Genomic DNA, 21,005 nt, shown 5'->3' with positions numbered 1-21,005 from the left:
CTAGGAAACTCCCGTTTCTATTAATCAATTTACAACATTACTAAATTTTGTTTATTTATCTTCTTTGGATAATGCTCATCTTGGTCTCCCTTGCATTATTCATCTTATTTTCCTCTCTTAAACACACACAAAAGAGAGGATTGAAGCATTATTCATCTTCTTTTCCTCTCTTAAACACACATAAAAGAGAGGATTGAATCAATGTAGCAAGAAAAAGAAATTAACAATGAGGAGAGAACTAACTCCTACTAGTATTATTGTTCTTTAGTACAGGATGAAGAAGAAACAAGATATAAGATACAATGAATTGAACTTCACATTATTTATTAAGGAAGCATGAATTTGTTACAATTACAATACATCTTTGATTACAATATTTGGAAAAAGAAGATGTTTACAATTTATTGTATCATAATCAAACGAAGGACAAATCTACAGTATTAGAAACTTAGAAGATATTCTTTATTAATTTATCTCCTAAACAAAAGAATCAATGAATTTGTAATAAATAAATAAATGTGTGTGTATTTTAGAAATTGTAAAGTAATTGTTATTTTAGAAATTGTAAAGTAATTGTTTTTATTTTTCTTGTGAAATTGTGAAGCAATCAAGTGATTGGGTGAGTCGTATTAACTTTGATCCTGCACATGGTATCTACGTTCAGTATGCTCCTTCTTCTACCTCCACCAAGTTCTGCAGCACTGCATTAGAAGCCTCTCTTAGGAACTCCGACCAGTTCCTAAAACACCCAAAACATCACGAAATTAGCAAAAATCAATAGTAGTGTTCGATCAAATAAACCTAGTGCATATTCCAATAACAATTATATGTGCGAATAGATTCTATTTTAGAGGGGTTAGGTCTTATGCCTCCTCTTTTTTTTATAATGTTTTTTTTTGGCTTCAAGAAGGTTTAGGTTTATGTCCTTCACTTCTTTTATATTTTTTTTCTTGCATTCTGAGGGTGATATTGATGTTCCCTAACTAAGTGTAACTATTTTTCATATCAATATAACTTTCTCTACTTCCAAGTTTTCTTACAAGAGAAAAGGTAAAGATCTATAGACAAAGAAAAACATATATGAAACCCATGCATTCACTTGCTTAAGATTGATATATTTTACAACTTTATTATAAGAAATTAATAAAGAATGACAATCTAATAATTCCTTATGATATAACGATATACGTACCCTTTACAGGAGTCGAAAGGGATTCCAACCGTGTACTTAGCTTCTTCAAGTGCCCAACTGAACCTTTGTAGCTCATTTGGGGAGCAAGTTCCATTGTCCCTGACCTTAAGTTGAGACGGCTTTACATTACAGAAAACCGGTATCACCCTCTTCTTAGACTCCATGAGCAGAGCCAACTCATGGAGGCAAAAGTAAGATTCGCAATAATGAGGCGAAAACACGGCAACCCCCACCTTACATTTGTGGATCGCCGCGTCAATTTTGTCGAACAACTTGTCCCCAGGTTTCATGTTCTTGCTGTCCAAGAAAGGATGCAAGTTGAGCCTTGAGAAATGGTAAAAGAGCAACCCGGCCACGGTTCTCTTGGTGTCGATCCCCCGGTGGTTAATGAACACGTCGCATGGCGGGCGTGATTTAAAGGTTAGGATTTGGTTGCTTCCCTGGCTGAGGAAATTGCGAACCAAAGCTGGTGAACGCTGCATGGCTCCTTGAAGAAGCTAACAAAAAAATGATGAGATATGAGATATGGTTTTTATGTACTTTCCGTTTCGGTTAAGGGTTATGTTTTTCGTTTGGACTTTCCTAAGGGTTACGATTTTGGTTGTGGGTGAGAGAGCTATAAATAGGTTCGGAGAGGGTTTGATTTTGATTTTTGGGGTCCAGATTCAAGGCAAATATTCCAAGTTTAAGATTGGACTTAAGAAAATGCCTGGTAGTTATTTTGATAAGACACAGAAAATAGAAGTATAAGCACAAGCGCGAGCCTTGAAAATTCTGACTATTTAGGCTTAATAGAACTTAGAACAGTATACACCTTCAAACACGTCATTAAATATTGTATTTACTGCTTACTTGGTCACTCCACGATATATTTGCATAGTTTCAAGGCTTGTAAAAAATTTAAAATTTACCAATACATATAAAACCGCATGGAAGATTTTTGTTTTTTGTCTTTAGGGTTAAAATTTTGCCCAGCGTGTGTTTTATTTTTTGATTTTCTAAGATAATCTCTTCCGACTCTCACACACCGATCCCTTACAAACTTTTTTTTTGAAACTCTTAAGAATTTTGGAAACTCAATATTTAATGGAAATAATATTAGAGATAAATTAACAACACCTTGTTACCTATTAGTACATATTAGTTGAGAATATGAATCTCACGTTAAGGAAAAAATGAACACTAAATGTGTTTACACGTTAAGGATAAAATGGACACTACATGTGTTTATAAAATATTGAACTACTCTTCATATATTATCAAATAATTTTATGGCGAAACTTTAACTATTTTCATGATAGAATTGTTAGAAGAGTGGTTGGAAGATTGAAAAATGTTTGTAAAAAAAGTTAATTAGATATTATTAAATTTGATATGCAACATAATTAAATATAATATAACAAAGGGGATGGGAACGTGCTCTTTGACTTGGCTATTTGAAATTCAAAGCATGTGGTATGTGTCTTGTACTCGTTGTGAAAACAATAGGAACGCATCGGTCTTAATTCACGCATAGCTAGCACCACATTCCTGTTTCCTTTTGGACGACAAATTTGAGCTGAGCACTTCGTTCTTGTCAAGCAGCTTGTTGGCAGTTCATGAAAACTAAAAGTTTGTTCACAAATCGAACTTGCTCCTCCATTGCAACGAAATTTTGAGATGTTTATGTGTAATTAAAAGCAACTCTAATGGTGTGAGTTTCCACTCATGCAATAAAAACCACAAATTAAAATTAATTTGAAGCAAATGAAGCTCCACATAAATAGTCGTATCGGAAAATGAATACAAGTACGAAGAAAAATGTTTATGCATATGTCGGTTGGGATCAGATGAACATTTATTCAAATGCATTTTTGTTCGCTACCCTTAAGTAGTGACAATGATGTTCACCCACTCTATTTATCGAGAAAAACTTATGTGGAGCTAGGCTTACCACTAGACAATGATGAGTGACACTACCGTTTACTTAAAACATGCCTAGTAAGCATTATGTACAATATGTTTAATAATTTATATTTAAAATTTTCATAATACGATTATCTACTAAATAATTACACCATTAAAATTATCTAATGTCCCATTTTTTTTTCCTCAATTCCTCCTCTCCTTTCCTTGTTAGATTTTCTTCCCAACCACGTATTTTTTTTCTCTTCCCCTTCCCTTGTTTTGTTGCTTTTCGTTGAAAATTTCAAAAAAAAAAAAAAAAACAAAACAAAACAAAAATTGAGACCCCACCTTCTCTGACTTTTCATATTCTAGAAACTAGAAAGTAACTGATTTTGTCCCTTTTAATTGAATAGCTGATTTCATCATATAAACTTGACTTGATTAACCTACAAATCTCTAATATCCAACAAAAATGATACAAATTGAATCTACCATTTTTAACTGAAAATGTTCTCATAATTTACTGTACAGAAATTCAAACCCCATAAGAAGATAACAAAATGTACAAATAAAGATACTTCTATGATTCTATTGGCTCAACATGTATGTAGGCGAGCATTTTATAGGTACACGGTTGATTTTCAACACGATTGATAGTTTCTTTGGTTCTAAAGTGAATTCCTTTTTTCTCTCTATTGCTGCATATATTTATCAAGAAATGCAAGAAAAGGAATGGGACAAGCTGAGAAGAAAAGGTGACAGATAAAGAGAGGAAAATTATAAAATATTAGATGAATAAGAATATTAATTAGGAACAATATTTATTACAAACACCTTAACTATGAAATTATGGTAAAATTATATTTAAAGGTTGCCACATGACAAGTTTCGAGTGGATGCTAGTGCCACTTAGTGTCGTTCAGTGGCAAGTTAAGTCCTACATAAGTTTTTCACCTATTTATCACTGTTGGATGAGTTTAAATTTTAAAATTTCTGTCTATTCACTACGTACATTTTAAACTTATCTAACGGTGATAAATAAGGTGATGCTAGGAGACCCAATTTTGTAAACCAAATTATGTGGATGTTGATGATTGGATTATTACTAAGTGTTGATTAACGTGCTTATTTTCTATTGGTGACACATGATTTGTTTACAAATTCCATTTAAAGGTTTGGTTCTTTTTATTAAGAAGAATTCTATTGTAAAAGATAAAACTTAGTTCACATTGTTTGGCTTTGTATTTTTCAGTTTGTTATTCGGTTTGATTTGGTAGTTATAGGACTGCAGGTTGTTAGGATAATTTGGCATTATCTTGTGTGTAAAGCCATTGTATAAATACCAGTTGTAATCTTATGATTGATCATCAATGAAAGTAAACCTTCCTATTACTTTTTATTATCATTATTTTTCCAAACAGGTTAATCTGATCTTTGAATGCAGCACCAACTTTGAGAAATCACATATTAAAAAAAATTAAGATTTTGGAGGATTTCAATACGTTGTGGATTTTGTGGAATTTAAGAGCGAGAAGTGTGTGTGTGTGTGTGTGTGTATATATATGTAACATCTCACATCGTCGAGAAGGGTGGATCATGTAAGTCTTATATGTATATTCTCATCTCTACCTAGCACGAGACCTTTTGGGAGCTCACTGGCTTCGAGTTCCATCGAAACTCTGAAGTTAAGAGAGTTCGCGGGAGAGCAATCCCATGATGAGTGACCCACTGGGAAGTTCTCATGTGAGTTCCTAGAAACAAAACCGTGAGGGCATGGCCAAGGCCCAAAGCGGACAATATCGTGCTACGATAGAGTTGAGCCCGAGATGTGGTGGGTGCCCGAGCCGGGATGTGACAATATATATATATATATGTATATATATAACCAAGACTAAGTGTAGTCAAACTAAGATTTTAAAGAATTTTAAAAGTGATAGATTTTATAGGATTAAAGAGGATTAAAGACTCCTACAAAATTTATATGGATTGTGGTGGAAGGATTTGAAATCCTAAGGGGTAAGGTTGGATTGTGGTGGAAGGATTTGAAATACTAGGGGGTGAAATTGAATTCTTTTTAGTCTTGGTTATATATACATTTTGCTTTTAAATCCCACAAAATTCACAACTTATTGAAATCCTCCAAAATCTTAATTTTTTTAATACACTTAGATTTGGATGGATTCTAAAATCCTTTAAAATCTTTTAATTGACTACACTAAGATTTTAAAATTTTTTAAAATCCTCTCAAATCCGAGTTTGACTACATCACTCCCTAGGATTTCAAATCATTTTCCATCTGGCCAGTCCTTAAATTTCTACCAACCCCCAGCCACACACAGGTAATCTCCATATACTTTGGTGGAATCTCTTATTATGACCCTTAGACCTTAATTAGGCATGTATGATCATTGAAGGACATGATCAATCTAGGATTTTGATTAATACTACTCTCTGGCCATTCTGATTTTTTAATGTATGTGGTACTACAAACACTACTGAAGTACCACAGTGTACGTCTATGACAAAATGGCAGTCGGTGGTGATGGTTGTTGGTGGTGTAGTGCTCAAAAGCTCACCAAATGTATGTTGATCTATCAATTGAGAAAGAGATGGAGCCGTGGTTGTGTGAAAGGGGACCCAAAAAGGGAGGGGATAAAGTAGCTATCGAGTACAGTAGGACAAAGGGAAAGATTTTTCCTTCTTTTTTTTTTTTCAATAAAAAAATTATATGAAAATCTACTACAATCCACCAAAATCTACAAACTAAATCCATTCAAATTCTTTAAAATCCATATGAATTTTGTAGGAGTCTTAAATCCTCTTAAATCCTATCAAATCTATCATTTTTAAAATTCTTTAAAATCCTTTAAAATCTTAGTTTGACTTGGGTAGGGCTATCCCAGCAGGTAAATTCTAAATTTTACACATTTCATCCAACCAACTAGGATGAGAATTTGAACTTGAGTATAAACGGAGGAACGCACTACTTTAGTCAACTTGGCTAAACACAAATATATATTATGCACATCCTAAATGCTTTACTTTCCGTTCTTTTATTTATTTTTTCATTCAAAGCTAGTTTAAGCGAGGCGGTAGAGTTGAGACCAAACTCAGAGCTTTTTGGTATTCTGTCATGTGCTTAAAAACTGCAAATACGGCAATTGGTTGAGTGGTCTAATTCCTTCATTACAGGTAACTTTCATTCTTAAATAATATTCTGATTGAGCCACTAGTCTTGTTCAGTACCTCTGGACGAAAAAGAATGGGGAAGGAAAATAAATACATTTCAAATTAAGTAATTTCTTAATTTCCTTTCACATAGATATTAATTCTCTTGAATCTCTTCCACTGTCTACGCGATCAATTCCTGGAAACCCAACAGAGACATTAACTTTAGCAATGCATGATGCCTGGCTTGTAGCATTTTCTTTAATTGTCACTGAAAAAATAATGTGAAACCTCAAGAATGGTATGTGAGCCAATAATTCACGATTTTTAACTGGTTTTACTAAGTTCTATAAAACATTATAAAACTTGCTTAAGCTTCCAATAGGACATTTCGATGATGTTATGACAAACATAGATAACTCCATTCTGACTACGTTGACGGCCATGTTAGTATTTTTATAGGTTCTTCATTCTTCAACTTAAATCATTTTCCTTAGTGGGAGGACCTCTTCCATATGGGTCCCGAAGTGATGGTTAGGCCAAGGCCAAGAGAACCCTTATGACTTATATCATTTTCCTTACTTTGGCACACAATAGAGATAGCGAAAGCTAAAAAATTGAACTTTTTACAAAAATTGTAAGTAATCCGTGTTCTTCTTCCGTGTCACGCCTTAATCCCGACGTACGTCTAGGATCGACACGTTATATCACCAAGTACCCGTATATCTAACATACCCCGCCTCCAGCATATGGGCAAAGAACAACACAAGATTCAGATTGTGTAGTAATTTTTCGTATACCTTTATAGCTGCATCTAACTTCTTTGTTAGACTGCCTACATACCCTCCAACGAGATCAAGCCATTCGTAGTTCACCATTTGTTAAACTCTGAACTGTTCGTAAAACACTTCCTAGTAGACAACATAGAGTACCACACTAAACATCAACCATAAGCCAAACAAGAGTACATACAATACACCAAAATATAGGGCTAGAGTAAAACAGTTCAGTCAAAGCCTACATCTCTGAAGCTTTCTTAATTTAGACCGAATCCAACGAATCAGTGAAGTCAATGATATGATTTCAGAGCACTTAACAAAATCCAACAACATCGGGTTCCAGGCCACTCAATAGAACCAAAGTACCAAATGGGATTTCAGACCACTCAACGAAATCCAAACCAGGATTCGATTCCGAACCACTCAACGAAATCGCGGAGTAGAAGGGATTCTAGACCTCTCAACGAATCCAAGTGGATACAATTCCGGACCACTCGACAGAATCACGGAGTACAATGGATATTGGATCACTCAATAAAATTCAAAGCAGGATACGATTCTGGACCACTCAATAGAATCAAGCGGAAGTTGAAGAAACACAACAACGGCTTGAAGAAATAAGACATGAATCAAGTTACTCAATTCATGAAGGCTCAACGAAATGAAACAAGCATAAGTACTAAATTTAGAACGGATTAACAAAGCAAGAAATGAAATGATAACGAAGCAACGAATTCTCATGACAATGGGTTAACGGTCCACTGATATCCCTCACATTTAACGAACAATCCAACACGCATTTCAAATCACATTTCACAAATATCTTCAATACACAAGTCAAATCACATTTAATAAACATAGATCAATAGGTAAATAGTAAAAAAAAAATCACATTTCAATAGAAATCACATTTATAAAATCAAGTGATATCCATAAAGGATACAAAATACGAAATCAGGGTAATAATCATATCACATACATTAAAGTCACTCACTAACCAATGTAGGCCCACTAGACTTCACTTAGACTCTAGTAGTACTAATTTTAGTATTTAAAACGATTCGAGACATGTTAACCAAAAGTCAAATCTCAGTCAACGGTGGGGTCCACAACCCTACGTAATTTGATCTGAAATATCCGTCACAGATTTCCGATCCGTAATTTTCCAAGAGTCTTATTTATTTTCTAGAACAATATCCTAAAATTTCAAAACGATCCAACGGTCGGATCTCTGTCAATCACTAAAATTAAGTAGCAGTCAACAATTAGTTATACAAACTTAAAAATTCAATTCATCAAGATCCACAAGTCCCGGATTATCAATTGTTATAATGATCAAGTGGCGCACCTTAACGAAAATATGTTCAAACGATGAAATTTCATCAATCGGATGTCAAATATAAAATCAGAATATTGCATTTAGCCTAGAAAGACAAAGTTGGCCTATTGGCCACACGCCACCACAGGTCGGGGTCGACTGCCCCGACTCGCCGAAAAATTCACCTAACTCCAAAAATTACCAAATTTTACAAATTGTAGAACACAACACAGGGAAGAACTTTCATACCTAGGCCGAAGTCCAATTCAACCGGAAAACACCTGAAATCACCCTCAATTTGCTGAAAACCCAAAAATGTTGTTCTTCGATTCGACTTCCCCGCTACACCATCGCCCCAAAATTGTTTGGGGTTTGTTCCTGGGCTTGAGAAGAGTATTTTGGTGATGGTGATCGATGGAAAACATTTCAGAAATGGCAGATTTCGCCATCGTGCACCCGTGAAACCTATCGGTGCAATCTCTCGAAATCGAGGTCAATTCTCGTTGGTTTTTTGGTGTAAATGGAAAAGGGAATGATGGGAAATGTTTTCTAGGTGGTGGCGAGCCTTTGATCATCGGAAAAATGCCAGAATCGGCATCAGGGAGTGTGGAGGAACCAGGCCATCGGGTTAAAGGTTTTGAGATCCGGTTTCTTTCCTTCCCTCATCCCCTTATTTCCCTCATTTCCCCCTTTCTGATTGGGCAGCACCCCCTCCTTTCTCTCATTTCTCTATTCCTTCTCCAATCACATTTCACTCTTCCTTCTCCAATCAAAGCCACACACGTGGCACATTAGATTTGCTGGAGCCTTCTAGATTTATGATCAAATGACCATTTCGCCCCTGTCTTTACTCGTTTATAACTTCTTCATTATAACTCCAAATTACATTCTGTTTATGCCTACACATCCATATCGAGACGTACTATTTGAATATGTAAAGAAATCTGAAAAATCATGAAAGGATCAAATACGTCCGCGAAGAATCCCCATTTAATACAATAAGGGCAATTTCCTCCTTTTACTTATTGAAAAAAAACTATATGCCGTAAATATAAAAGCCTTGAAACTATGAATACAAATACGAAATACGTAATTTTAAATAGTGAAATCCGGGAATGGGATTTCACATTCCAGGTGTCCGCATATACACTTAAGTGATTGACCTCGCAACATTTCTTCACTTTTTTTTTTTTTTTTTATCAAGAACCTCTCCCTATTGCGTAACCCCGCTTTCCATGATTTACTTCTTCATTTTACTATCATTCAGTGCCTTGCTTCTTCGACTATCATGTTATCTACTAATTTCTATCAGGATTGCTTGTACACCCACTCACCAAGTAAGGTCATTAAATCTATTTGCGTGGGGCTTAAACCCCGACCTTTATGCCACTTAGGGACAACGAAGAAGCAACAACCAACAGCCAATAATCACTTAACGACCAATAACAGATAGGGATGAGCAACTATTTCCTTATGTTCTTACTACACACGCAAAAAATCTTATAAAAAGTCAACAGTCATATTTTCTCGCAAAAACTCGTGACTCTCATTTTAATCCTTTATCCAATTTTTCTCCCTTAGATATTGAAAGTGGTTATAGGTTCTAGAGTTTTTTTTTTTTCTTTTCTTCCTTCCACATTGAAACAGGTTGTTAATATAAGTTATATGCGTAAGCCTCTTCATGTGATAATGTATTACGAGACGCTTAGTCATGTTTTTGGATTCTAATGGATTTTGATATCAAGCTGTACCACATGACAACTCTCAAAATAGTTTTTATGATTCTATAATCCCGCCCACCTTTATGATTGGCATGTGCAAAGCTTCATCACTTCCTAGCTGTCTCTGAACTGTTTGCTCTTTCTCCGTCTCTTCCATTTCAACTTGGAACTACTGTGGGAATGTGACATGCACGTTCCAGGAATATGACATTCTACCGTTTGCAATATACACACTGAAACTATGCACTTGCAGTTGTAGTCTCTCTTTTCTTCCATTTTCCGCCATGGAAGCTCGCCTCGACCATGCTTTGTTTCAGCTCACTCCAACTCGAACCAGGTAGCTATATTTGCACTCGGCAAATGATTTCCGCACAACCCTTTTCTCCTACAGTATGATCCTGTTTATTTTTGTAGCCCAATTCTCTTTTGATTTATTCAATCCAATAAACAGACTGTGCATGGAGAGAAAAATAATGTACAGAAATCACTTCCTTTTGCACTCTTTCCACTTTCTCGCCCACTATGACTAATTTGTATTTCACTCTGCTTAGTGTTAATCTTGAATTTCTTTCTAATTTTGTGTCTAAATTAAATGAGTGCAGATGTGACTTGGTGATCTTCTATGGAGCCAAATCTGAGAAACTAGCATCTGGGTTGTTCCAACCCTTTGTTTCTCACCTCAAATCTGTAAAAGATGAGATTTCCAGAGGTGGGTATTCCATTACTCTTCGCCCGCCTACCCAAATGGCACCCTGGTTCACCAAATCCACATTTCAAAGGTACGGTAGTTCCCAAATTTGAGTCATTTCTCACTGATACAATTTCTAATCTCTAATTTGGATAAAAAATTTATTTTGGTTCTCTTTAATTATGTACTGTGGGGCAGATTTGTGAGGTTTGTTAGCACCCCTGCTGTTCTGGAGAGGTTTGTCAGTATTGAAAAGGAGATTTTGCAGATTGAGAGTTCAGTTCAACTGGAGGAAGGTATCTCATCAAAATCTTTGAATTTTTCATTTTTAATTTATGGGTTTTATGATTTAAGATCAACCTTTCTGGTGCTGTATTGGGTAATTTCTGTTCTTTGTGTTGAATGTATTGTTTCTGTTCTAGTGATCTTAGGGCAAATCCAACTCTGGGCATTGATCATCTTGCTCGTTTTCCGGCATTAAAAACCGTTGTTTTTCTCTATTTGATAATTGGGTTTGGAGGCTAGGGTTAGGCATTCGATATATCAGATAATGTTCTTACATTATGGAAAGAATGTTCTTCGATTTGGATCGAATGAGGACTTGAACTTTGCAATTTGATCCCTAATTAATCTTGGTTTATCAGGAGTTGTATCTGCTAATCAGAGTACAAGGAAATCAGCTGGTTCTTTGGAGGTATTTTATATATAGATTACATAACAAGTGAGGTATTCTCAAAGAATGATCTCATTACTTAAGCTACTATATTTTTCTTTTCAGAAAAGAGGTGAGCTTGAAGCAGCAGGGGCTGTTGTAAAAAACGAAAACTCCAAGTAACTATTTCTTTTGGATAGCTACAATTATGAATGAATTAGTCTCACTTGCAGTGTCATTCAGTATTTTTGTCATTGATTCATTCAGTTTTATTGTAATATGACAGGGTTTTCCTTCAACACCTTCTTCAAACTCGAGTGGCATTGCTTCAGAAACAGCAAGCCATGGCTTATGCCCGTGGCCTTGTTGCTGGTTTTGAAATCTACAATATGGATGATCTCATTTCTTTTTCGGATGCATTTGGTGCTTCACGCTTAAGGTATAAACTTGTAACCATTAAAGTTGATTATTTGAATTATGTTTTGTTTCATTAGTCTCTTTTTTTGAAATCTACACTTAGGTGATATCATATCAGCCACCAGATGGACCTCGGATTCTTTTGTTTTGCAAATTAGTCTCTGTTGTTTACTCTAATCGCATTTTCATGGTCTACTTTTCACGTCATTTTGGAGAAATTAGATATAGTTCATTTTATTTTGCTGTAATGTTGAGCCTGCTGGAGTTTCTTAAGATCAAGTGTTGGTTATTTGTAGGGAAGCATGCATTAACTTCAAGGAATTATACAAGCAAAAGCACACAGATGGTTTATGGATAAAAGAAGTAGCAGCAGTAGTGGCCTGTTCTTCATCAGATCTGCAATTCAGGGGAGCGTCCGAAATTACACTTACAAATGAAGCAGAGGTCACTAATCAAAATGTTATGTTAAATCTTCCCAATAGCGGTATCCTAAGTAGTGAAAAAGTTCAAGCGCCAATGCCATTTCCACATCTGAATTCTCAGTACTTTTATGGTTCACTAGGCCATACAAACCAGTTGCCTCCATATCATGGATATCCTTTCCCTACTATGCAGTCTTTTCCTCCTCATTATCCAAGGAACATGCAATGGCCTCCCAACATGGATGAAGCAAGCAATGGTCGGGAACCGAATTATCATAGGATTCAGAAGCCATCTTCAAGAAGAAGGAAGAAGAATAAAACACGACCTGACTACTCAGGGGAAGGCAACCAAACTGAGTCCAGTGACTCCACTTCTGAGACTAATTCAGATTCAGAGACATATCAAGAGAGAAAGCATTCTGATATGGAGAATTCATCCAGAAAGAAGTTTAAGAAGAAATCCTCGCGGAAAGTGGTCATTCAAAACATCAACTACATCACCCCCAAGAGGAGGGATGGTAATAAAGGAGGAGTTTCTGATGAATCTTTTTCAGATGAGGTGACTGAGAAAGCAGAAGTATTGGAGGTATCCCATGAGTCACACTTGCAAGAAAGAGATGTGGAGAAGAGTCGCTCTATGTTTAATGGATCAAGTAATGAGGATTTGACAGTTCGTGCTGTAGTCCCCATTGATGTTCAAGATGCACATTTTATAGCAAAGTCTGAAGATGGTAATTCATTAGCAGAGAGGCCTAATTTGGGGCTCAATCTCGAGAGAACTCCAAAGAAACTAACAGTTTCAGTTGCAACTGATCCTTTGGTTGCAATGGAGAGGAATGGAACAAATGACTATGAGGTTAAGTTGGAAGATTTTCGGAATGAAGAAAATTTCAGTTCAGTTATGGAGAGAAAAGATTGTGCAGATGAGGACATATTACTTTTGCAGAGATCGGCAAAATCAGAAACTGAAATTAGGTCTGCCTTTTCTGCTTCTGCTGCTGAGTCTACTGTAACCAGGACTCTAAGGGGAGAAGATTGGTTTGACGTGAATCATTCAAAAAGTACAGAAGACCAGAAAGTACCAAAGAAGCAAACAGTTTTTGATGGTGATTGCATCTTCACGTCGGAGAGAAAAAGCAATATATGCGGAGATGATTCTTTCTTTATACAGTCTCGGTCAGCAGTTGATGATATGTATGAATCACCATGGAAAACAGAAATAAGCATGGACAACAATCTGAGTTTAGCCGCGCGTAAGGAAAATGGAGTTATGGATACTCCACAGACTCGAACATCTGAGCCAGATGACCTTAGCATGATTCTTGAAAGGGATTCCAACTTGGAGTCCGCTGAAATTTCTTGGACTATAGACTACGGAGCAGATATTTCATTTACCGAGGCAAATAGAAAACATTCTGGTGTTGAGACAACTGATGGTGTGGATAACAAGCCTGCTTCGAACGGTATGGCAACCAATGTGAAGAGCAATAAAGTTCCTGGACCAAAAGAACGCGGTAAAGAAGCAAAGTCTAACATCGTAAAGAGATCCCTAGTTAACAACAGACCTGATATCAAAAGCAAAAAAGTATTTCCTACAAGGGGGCCTACAATACAAAAGAGCAAATTCGAGAAGGTAAATAATGAGTGTGCAGTTGCTAATTATGTAGTATTTATTTGGATACCTCTCATTGTCGTACTTTTGATTTTCTTTTTATGGAATCTGATGAGAATGTGCTTGTATACAGGAAGAAGAAATTCGGCAAAAGATGGAGGAACTGCGGATAGAACGTCAAAAGCGAATTGCTGAGAAAACTGCAGCGGCTGGCTTTTCTCCAGTAGCACCCAGAAGAGCTTCATTAGAAGGCAAAACAGCAAAGGGCTCTCCCAAGAGTAAACTACAACCTACCAAGAGAACTCTAAATCTGTAAATGGATACAAAGCAGTTGAGTCCATGAGTTCTTCAAACTGCAATACATATTTGTTCATACTTATGATTTGTTTGTAAAATATCCCCTGCTATATATTTTTATAGACATATACCTTTGGCATGATGCCTCTACTTTTTGCTTATTTATTTATTCATGGGATGCTGAGTTTGGGAATTTGGAATAATTAAAAAGTGATTCTTCTCCACTTACTAAATGCTAATACCACTTAAATTCAAGTATCTACACGTGAGTGTCTCCCTTATCATGTGACTCAAAGATGATATATTCCTGATTAGACATTAGAACCTCCCTTGTCCATGCCGGCCACGGTCGCGCTTGGAATTTTCACCAAATGGGTTGAAGTGTTTATATCCACATAGTATACGAACAATTGTCCCTCTTATGGTGAAATGACAATATCATGCATCGTCCTTTGCAAAGGCTACCACGGACTCAGAACTCTCTGTTTGACCAAGGCAAACGACATAATATATGAAGGCTTCACTGCCCAAATTTGGTGACAAGAAGAGGATAGAAATGTTCCAGGTTCCAACTTTCTAATCGCCAATTGGGGTACTTGCTGTCAAGTCAAAACAAAAATGGAAAACAAATGAGATATGAACATTGACTAATAACACCACGTTTTTTGGAGTAATCAAGACCTTAGCTACTATATATTTGACGTATAGGTATTTTTATTTTGACCTAGTCGATGTAGGATATTTCGTACAAAATTTTATTATAAACTTTGTTGAAAAAGTTTAACTAAAATATATATATATATATATTGTATTAATAAACAGACACGTGTATATGTTAGAACATAAGCACGTAATTATCACTCCGATAACAAAACTTTTGATAAGGATGCATTTTGTTAATTATGGCATCAATTTTGTTTAAATGGATAATTGATACAGAAAATAAAATTTAGAAATTTCAGATTTTTCTGGTACAACGATAATACAACCACCACCTCATCTTACTCAAGTGAGAAGCTGTATCGTTCTGTAATAGCTGCCAGCCATCAAAATCTAGCACCAGTTCCTGCAATCAAGGAATGCACGATTTAGATAACTAAACAGGTAATTAATTAATTAATTAAAAAACCTAATTAAAAATAAAATAGAAAAAAAAAGAAAGGAAAGTTTAGGTCTGAGACGGCTACAGCCTACTAGATGATCTTCCTTAATAAAAGGGACTTTGCCATTCTGATTTTGCTTGGCTTCTCTTTTCAGAGAAAGTTCCAAGGCTGAAAGAAAGAAATGGTTTTTCCAGTTTCTTGTACATACTAATTAACCCAAGGATTAATTAAGTGCCTCGCACGTAATTGTGTTTTTATCTCATTTTCTTTTTCGAAGAAATTGTGTTTCCATCTTGTTGAACGCATTACAATTTTATATTTTGGAGTTGTTTTCTTTTTCACATGAAGCTTTAAAGGTGTGCTGACCAGTAAGGGTTGAAAACCCAGTTGTATGATCATTTAACAATATTGTCATCGTCATCATCTTTGTCGTCGTTGTTTTCTTCGTCATTCAATCATCATCACCACAATCACCTTTGTTTCGTCGCAAGTCTCAGCGTAGGTTCGAGCCATGGCTATCGGAAGCTGTTTCGGTCCATTGTTTCGTCACAAGCCTTCTGGAATTAAGGTACTTTTTGTGCTTCCATGTTTAATTTCCTTAAGCATGTGTTATATATATGTAACACATCGTGTTTAAATCTAGCTTCTAACAAAAACTGACCATCTACATCTAGGCATGCTAATATTCTATAAGGAAACATGGCAGCCTTGTTTCTTGTCCAGATTAAATTTGTTGCATGTAGCCATAAATCTTTGATTAAGGTTCATAAAAGAAAATAATCTTTGATTAGGTATGGATTAGCAATAAGGTCTAGACTAGAAAATGGTTAACATGAAAAGAGTTGCTCTTGCAGGCAATGAAAGACTCTAGGGAGCCCAAGGGTCTTCCTGTGAAACAGAAGAATGCTTCTAGGAGAGGCATGCCAAAAGATAGGTCTTCCGAAGATTCAGGCAACCGGGTTCGGATGACTGAGCTCCGGAAGAAGATCATCTTCTTCAGGGACATCATCGACCTACCAGCTTGTGATGCTTCTGCTGCCACAAATGAGGTATGTGTCCCTTTTTTTCCTTTTTCCAAAGAGCTCTTACAGTAACTCTAAAAATGTCATCGTACACTTCCCTAAAAGAAGATGTTTTTCTGTTGAAATCTTGTTTAATTTTCTGGATTAAACGACAATTTGTTTAATGTTCCTATTATTTTCTGCTTGCAGATGGTAATGAGGTTGATGAGGGATCTACAGAAACTTTACCCTGAAATTGTGCTACATAAACAGTTATCAGAAATAAAGGGAGCATCTATAGAAAAGGTAATTAAGAATTTAAGATCCATAAGAAATAGCTTAAAACGCATATGTAATTATACTCGAGACCATTAAGCTTATGTACAAATTAAACATCTGCATTCAGGTCCTGGCCTCCTTCTGCAAGGCATTGAAATCTATTGGAGAGTCTTGGATGACAAGTTATGACAGGTTGGACAAACCGAGATATGAATTCCCATCACTCAAGGAGAATGTCAATTCTGAGCAACTCGGTAGGTTCAAATTTTTCTCTAGGACTAGATGAGGCCTCTCCATTTGGCAAAGGAAGCAACAATCTAACAGTTTCTTCCTTTTGTGAAATTTTAAGTTAAGGCTGATTGCAACTCTATACGATTTTGTAGTTGAGATGGTGTTGGGAACACTTGATTGCTTGATGAAGATGGCATGGGACAAGTTCGATATGATGGATCAGGATGACCAGAAAGGAGAAGATTACAGCCCTCGGAATAGCTCATTCGGGAAGCTCTTGAGCGATTCGGAAAGCTGCACCTCAGGCTCCACCTGCCCTTCTCCGGTCACTCCATCTTCTGTCCTTCCCGAGATTGATGGTTCTTCTAGATCACGAAAGAAGGCCAACATTGGTTCCAAATCACCATTGCTTTGGACTTTGAGAGTGCAAGCAGTTGGGAAGCTGAATCTAATTGATGTTAAAAACTTGTCTCTTCACTTGTCGAAACAAGGAGCTCATGGCACCGGCGATGGCATGGAAAAGATTGAAAATTTGGTTGAGGAACCATCAATTGGGACAGAATTAGACAGCAACCCTCAAAAGAAAATTGCAGCAACAGATGCGGAAGTAGTAGCCCCAAATCTGAGTTTGAATGAGAACTCTAGTGGAAAGGGAATAGACAACACAAGTGATGATGTTGAAACTCCAACCACAACCCCTGAGACATTGGAAGCAGACACCACAGAATTGTCATTGCCTTCCTCGCCGCCAACACTACCACAACAAAAATCAGCGCCTCCGCCTCCACCTCCACCTCCACCAGCGCAACAACTTTCACTGCCTAATACACAAGCAGCAACAAGAATACCAACACCCCCTCCACCACCATCATTACCCACATTGAAGCTAAATGTTGCAACACTGCCGCCACCACCATCAATGCCCACCTTGCAGCCACAAGTTACAGCACCTCCTCCGCCGCCACCAACATTAACACCACAAAATGTAGCAGCAGTTGGGGGGCCACCACCCCCACCACCTCCACCAATGGCACCAGGATCAGTGTCAGTAACTCCACCAACCCCACCACCAACACCAATGATACCAGGGTCAACAATAGTGGCTCCATCCCCACCTCCACCAGGATCGTCAAATGGAGCTCCACCACCACCTCCTCCACCAGGATCGTCAATTGGCGGCCCTCCACCCCCACCACCTCCACCAGGACCATCAAATGGAGGTCCTCCACCCCCACCACCCATGTTAAAAGGCCCATCAAATGGAGCTGCTCCACCCCCACCTCCTGCACTCGGTGCAGGAAGATCCTTGCGCCCCAAGAAAGACACCAAACTGAAGAGATCATCCCAAATGGGGAGTCTCTATCGCCTTCTCAAGGGAAAGGTGGAAGGATCTAGCTTGGATGGAAAAGCATCCAATGGGAGAAAGGGCGGAGTTGGAAGCAGCTCTGGCGGAAAACAAGGAATGGCTGATGCTCTAGCAGAGATGACAAAGAGGTATTTCTTGTACGGATAAGTAATCTAAGTACTCAAAGCCAAATAAAGCGAAAATCATAGAAGTTTCTACTTTTTGTGTCTCAGATCAGCATACTTTCAACAAATTGAAGAAGATGTTAAGAAGTATACAAAGCCTATCACGGAAATGAGAACTACCCTTAGTTCTTTCAAAACAAAAGACATGAATGAACTGATGCAGTTTCACAAGAAAGTCGAATCTGTTCTTGAACACTTGACTGATGAGTCACAGGTCAATAACCACTCATTGTCCGCTTTAGTTTTGTTCATTTCCATAGTAGTTATATGATCACTTCATGATCGTGTTTCATGACATGCCGTTTTGCGAATTGTAGGTGCTATCAAGGATTGAAGGGTTCCCAACAAAGAAGTTGGAAACAATAAGGATGGCAGCAGCACTGCACAAAAAATTAAATACAATGCTCACTGAACTGCAGAATTGGAAACTAGTGGCTCCATTGGGTCAGCTCCTTGACAAGGCAGAACGCTACTTCAATAAGGTGCATAAATGTTCATTTTATACAATCTTAATTACTTAATTGTCTCTTTCCATTTTCCATAAACTAATAAAAAAATGTAATACACAGATCAAAGGAGAAATAGACGCCATGGAACGAACTAAAGACGACGAAGCCAAGAAGTTTCAGAGCCAGAATATCCATTTCGACTTCAATATCCTCATCCGGATCAAAGAAGCCATGGTGGATGTTTCCTCAAGCTGCATGGAGATGGCACTAAAGGTTAGCTACTCAGAGTTAATTACTTTAAACAATCATATAACAATGATTTGGAAAAGAGAGTTTGACTTTGAATTGTTATATGATGCAGGAAAGGAGAGAAGCAAAGGCTGCAGAGAAGAGTACTGGAACAAAAACTGATCAGAAGCAAGCAAAGATTTGTGTTAAAATGCTGTGGAGGGCTTTTCAGTTTGCTTTTAGGGTTTATACGTTTGCTGGTGGACATGATGATCGGGCTGACATGCTCACAAAAGAACTGGCTAATGAAATTGAGTCCGAACCGCAGCACCACTGAAACCCTAATTCCCAGATGGTCTTAAGGGCTTTGAAAGCAATAAATCGTAGTATTACCCATAACTTAATCTCCGTATGATTAACAGCATTCTGTTTTTGTAAAACCAAAAAAAAGTTCATTTTTCTTTTGTTGTGACCCTTGTAAATAATCCGGTCCAAAAAAAATCTTGTAAAAAAATTAAGGCTTTGTATGTATTGAGTATGATTTTGATTAGGAATTAATTAGTACCACTCCAAGGCCGACATGAGTACAGATCTTGTCTTTGTTGTGTCCTTGTAAATTGTATCTTCTTATACACACACACACACACACACACACACACACACACACACACACATATATACATATATACATACATGTCTGAGTTGTTACATTAATTAGTTCCATGAGTTGAAGATTTCATATTTCATATACAATTTTATGCTTAATAACCGGGATAATGAATATCCGTACTTGGGATCTCTTCTAGCATTGAATTAGCTCTAGACTACAGTATCTAGATTTCATAGTTTTTTAACGAGTTAAGGGTTGTAGGTATGGAAGAATTGACAAAAAAAATGCCAAAGGCACAATTAGGAAGAAAATTGGCCAAAAGAAAAACATCGAAGACACATAAAAGAGGCAATGTTTTAGATCAAGGTTTACTCCTTCGGCTTCTGGATTTTTCTTGTTTTTGCCCTCTCCTATTTGGCCCTATTCCTATTCCGTTATTTCCCTTTTTTAAAAAGGTTTTTTTTTTAAAGGATGAAAAAATAAAATACTTTTTAACTTGTTATTCACGAAATTTGAACTTATATTAATCTAGCCTTGCAGTCATAATAAATCAACACTAATATATAGTCAGAAAAAGAAAGGAAAATAGAGAGAAAATACTAGTCTCTGAATTTACAAGAACCATGAATATTAGGTATGAACAGGGAGTTGTAATTAAGGATATACAAAGAATATTAGGTATTGAATGGAAGTGCTTTACCTAATAATCAAATCTCTTAATTATATTTATTCTTTAAGCAACAACATCTTCATTAAGTGTGTGTGTGTACACACAAAAATAGTAAAATACTACTCTTTTCACATATTTGTACTATCTCTCTAATAAAGATATGACCTACATGTGTTAACAGATTCTACCTCAATTAGAAAAATGATATAAACAAATGATAAATGTAGTATATGCTCCCTCATTTGAGCAAGTAATTAATTAAATAGATGAATGATGGAAGCACAGTGGCCATGGATATGGCACCTTTTTATTTTATGGTTTATCTATCAAATTCATTAAATAGATTGTTAATTTCTAGATGCAGCGAACAAGAACTTCATTTGCTCTGTGAGAGGGAATTTGAATTTGATCAAATACCTCATCTACATTTCACAACTGTAACACTTTAATTATGCTCTCAGAGTCACTGTTAGCCTTTATATAATAAAATTTAGCTAAAATGATCTTGAGATTAGCACAACTTTTTACTTTAATTTCTGACAATGAAAATCGATAAGTGGTTCATGAGTTTGTCTATCGTACATCGTTTTAGTAATTCCATTAAAAATCTATCAATATCCTCGTTAAATTGTCACATGAGGAACCACGTGACCACCTTTTTAAAGGTATTTTTGGCAAACCAACTCTCTACTTAACTAGGATATTGATAGAATTTTCGAGGAATGATCAAAATTATTTATAATGGACAAAC

At 36.5% G+C, this 21,005-nt stretch overlaps 3 protein-coding genes across 4 annotated transcripts; 2 read left to right on the top strand and 1 right to left on the bottom strand.

Moving 5' to 3' along the window:
* Window positions 1–660: 660 nt before the first annotated feature.
* Window positions 661–1,674, bottom strand: LOC103944259 (TIR-only protein). The gene is made up of 2 exons (XM_009354688.2): window positions 1,193–1,674; window positions 661–739 (listed from the first exon to the last, which is right to left on the bottom strand). Exons 1-2 carry the CDS (start codon window positions 1,672–1,674, stop codon window positions 661–663), a joined length of 561 nt encoding a protein of 186 aa, XP_009352963.2.
* An 8,487-nt stretch (window positions 1,675–10,161) lies between these two features.
* LOC125480400 (COP1-interacting protein 7-like) lies at window positions 10,162–14,377 on the top strand. 2 transcript variants are annotated; one of them, XM_048591235.1, is made up of 8 exons: window positions 10,162–10,402; window positions 10,668–10,844; window positions 10,952–11,049; window positions 11,398–11,447; window positions 11,532–11,584; window positions 11,692–11,844; window positions 12,119–13,877; window positions 13,990–14,377. In XM_048591235.1, the coding sequence occupies exons 1-8, from the start codon at window positions 10,350–10,352 to the stop codon at window positions 14,170–14,172; spliced, it is 2,526 nt and encodes an 841-aa protein (XP_048447192.1). In that variant the 5' UTR covers window positions 10,162–10,349; the 3' UTR covers window positions 14,173–14,377. The 2 variants fall into 2 exon arrangements, with proteins under 2 accessions (XP_048447192.1, XP_048447194.1); XM_048591237.1 differs by lacking the exons at window positions 10,162–10,402; window positions 10,668–10,844 and having other exon boundaries at window positions 10,987–11,049; window positions 11,532–11,538.
* A 1,067-nt stretch (window positions 14,378–15,444) lies between these two features.
* LOC103926965 (uncharacterized protein At4g04980) lies at window positions 15,445–19,541 on the top strand. Its single transcript, XM_048591441.1, has 9 exons — window positions 15,445–15,824; window positions 16,111–16,305; window positions 16,468–16,563; window positions 16,664–16,790; window positions 16,920–18,261; window positions 18,346–18,511; window positions 18,615–18,779; window positions 18,867–19,019; window positions 19,108–19,541. Exons 1-9 carry the CDS (start codon window positions 15,768–15,770, stop codon window positions 19,309–19,311), a joined length of 2,505 nt encoding a protein of 834 aa, XP_048447398.1. The 5' UTR covers window positions 15,445–15,767; the 3' UTR covers window positions 19,312–19,541.
* Window positions 19,542–21,005: the final 1,464 nt, after the last annotated feature.

This window comes from the organism of the source record quoted next, unplaced genomic scaffold, assembly GCF_019419815.1.
Source record: "Pyrus x bretschneideri cultivar Hongxiangsu unplaced genomic scaffold, Pyrus_bretschneideri_v1 Contig33, whole genome shotgun sequence".
In the NCBI taxonomy this organism is placed as follows: domain Eukaryota; kingdom Viridiplantae; phylum Streptophyta; class Magnoliopsida; order Rosales; family Rosaceae; genus Pyrus; species Pyrus x bretschneideri.
Note: the sequence above shows the minus strand (reverse complement) of the source record. Positions and strands in the feature narration are given on the sequence as shown.

Bases quoted from the DNA above. Each gene is read 5' to 3' on its own strand.
- LOC103944259 (XM_009354688.2), bottom strand. From the start codon at position 1,674: ATGCAGCGTTCACCAGCTTTGGTTCGCAATTTCCTCAGCCAGGGAAGC. The intron at 740-1,192 runs GTACGTATATCG...TGGGTGTTTTAG, and splicing joins CCTTTCGACTCCTGTAAAGG to GAACTGGTCGGAGTTCCTAA.
- LOC125480400 (XM_048591235.1), top strand. From the start codon at position 10,350: ATGGAAGCTCGCCTCGACCATGCTTTGTTTCAGCTCACTCCAACTCGA. The intron at 10,403-10,667 runs GTAGCTATATTT...AAATGAGTGCAG, and splicing joins CTCACTCCAACTCGAACCAG to ATGTGACTTGGTGATCTTCT. The intron at 11,845-12,118 runs GTATAAACTTGT...GGTTATTTGTAG, and splicing joins TTTGGTGCTTCACGCTTAAG to GGAAGCATGCATTAACTTCA.
- LOC103926965 (XM_048591441.1), top strand. From the start codon at position 15,768: ATGGCTATCGGAAGCTGTTTCGGTCCATTGTTTCGTCACAAGCCTTCT. The intron at 16,306-16,467 runs GTATGTGTCCCT...TTCTGCTTGCAG, and splicing joins CTTCTGCTGCCACAAATGAG to ATGGTAATGAGGTTGATGAG. The intron at 19,020-19,107 runs GTTAGCTACTCA...TATATGATGCAG, and splicing joins GCATGGAGATGGCACTAAAG to GAAAGGAGAGAAGCAAAGGC.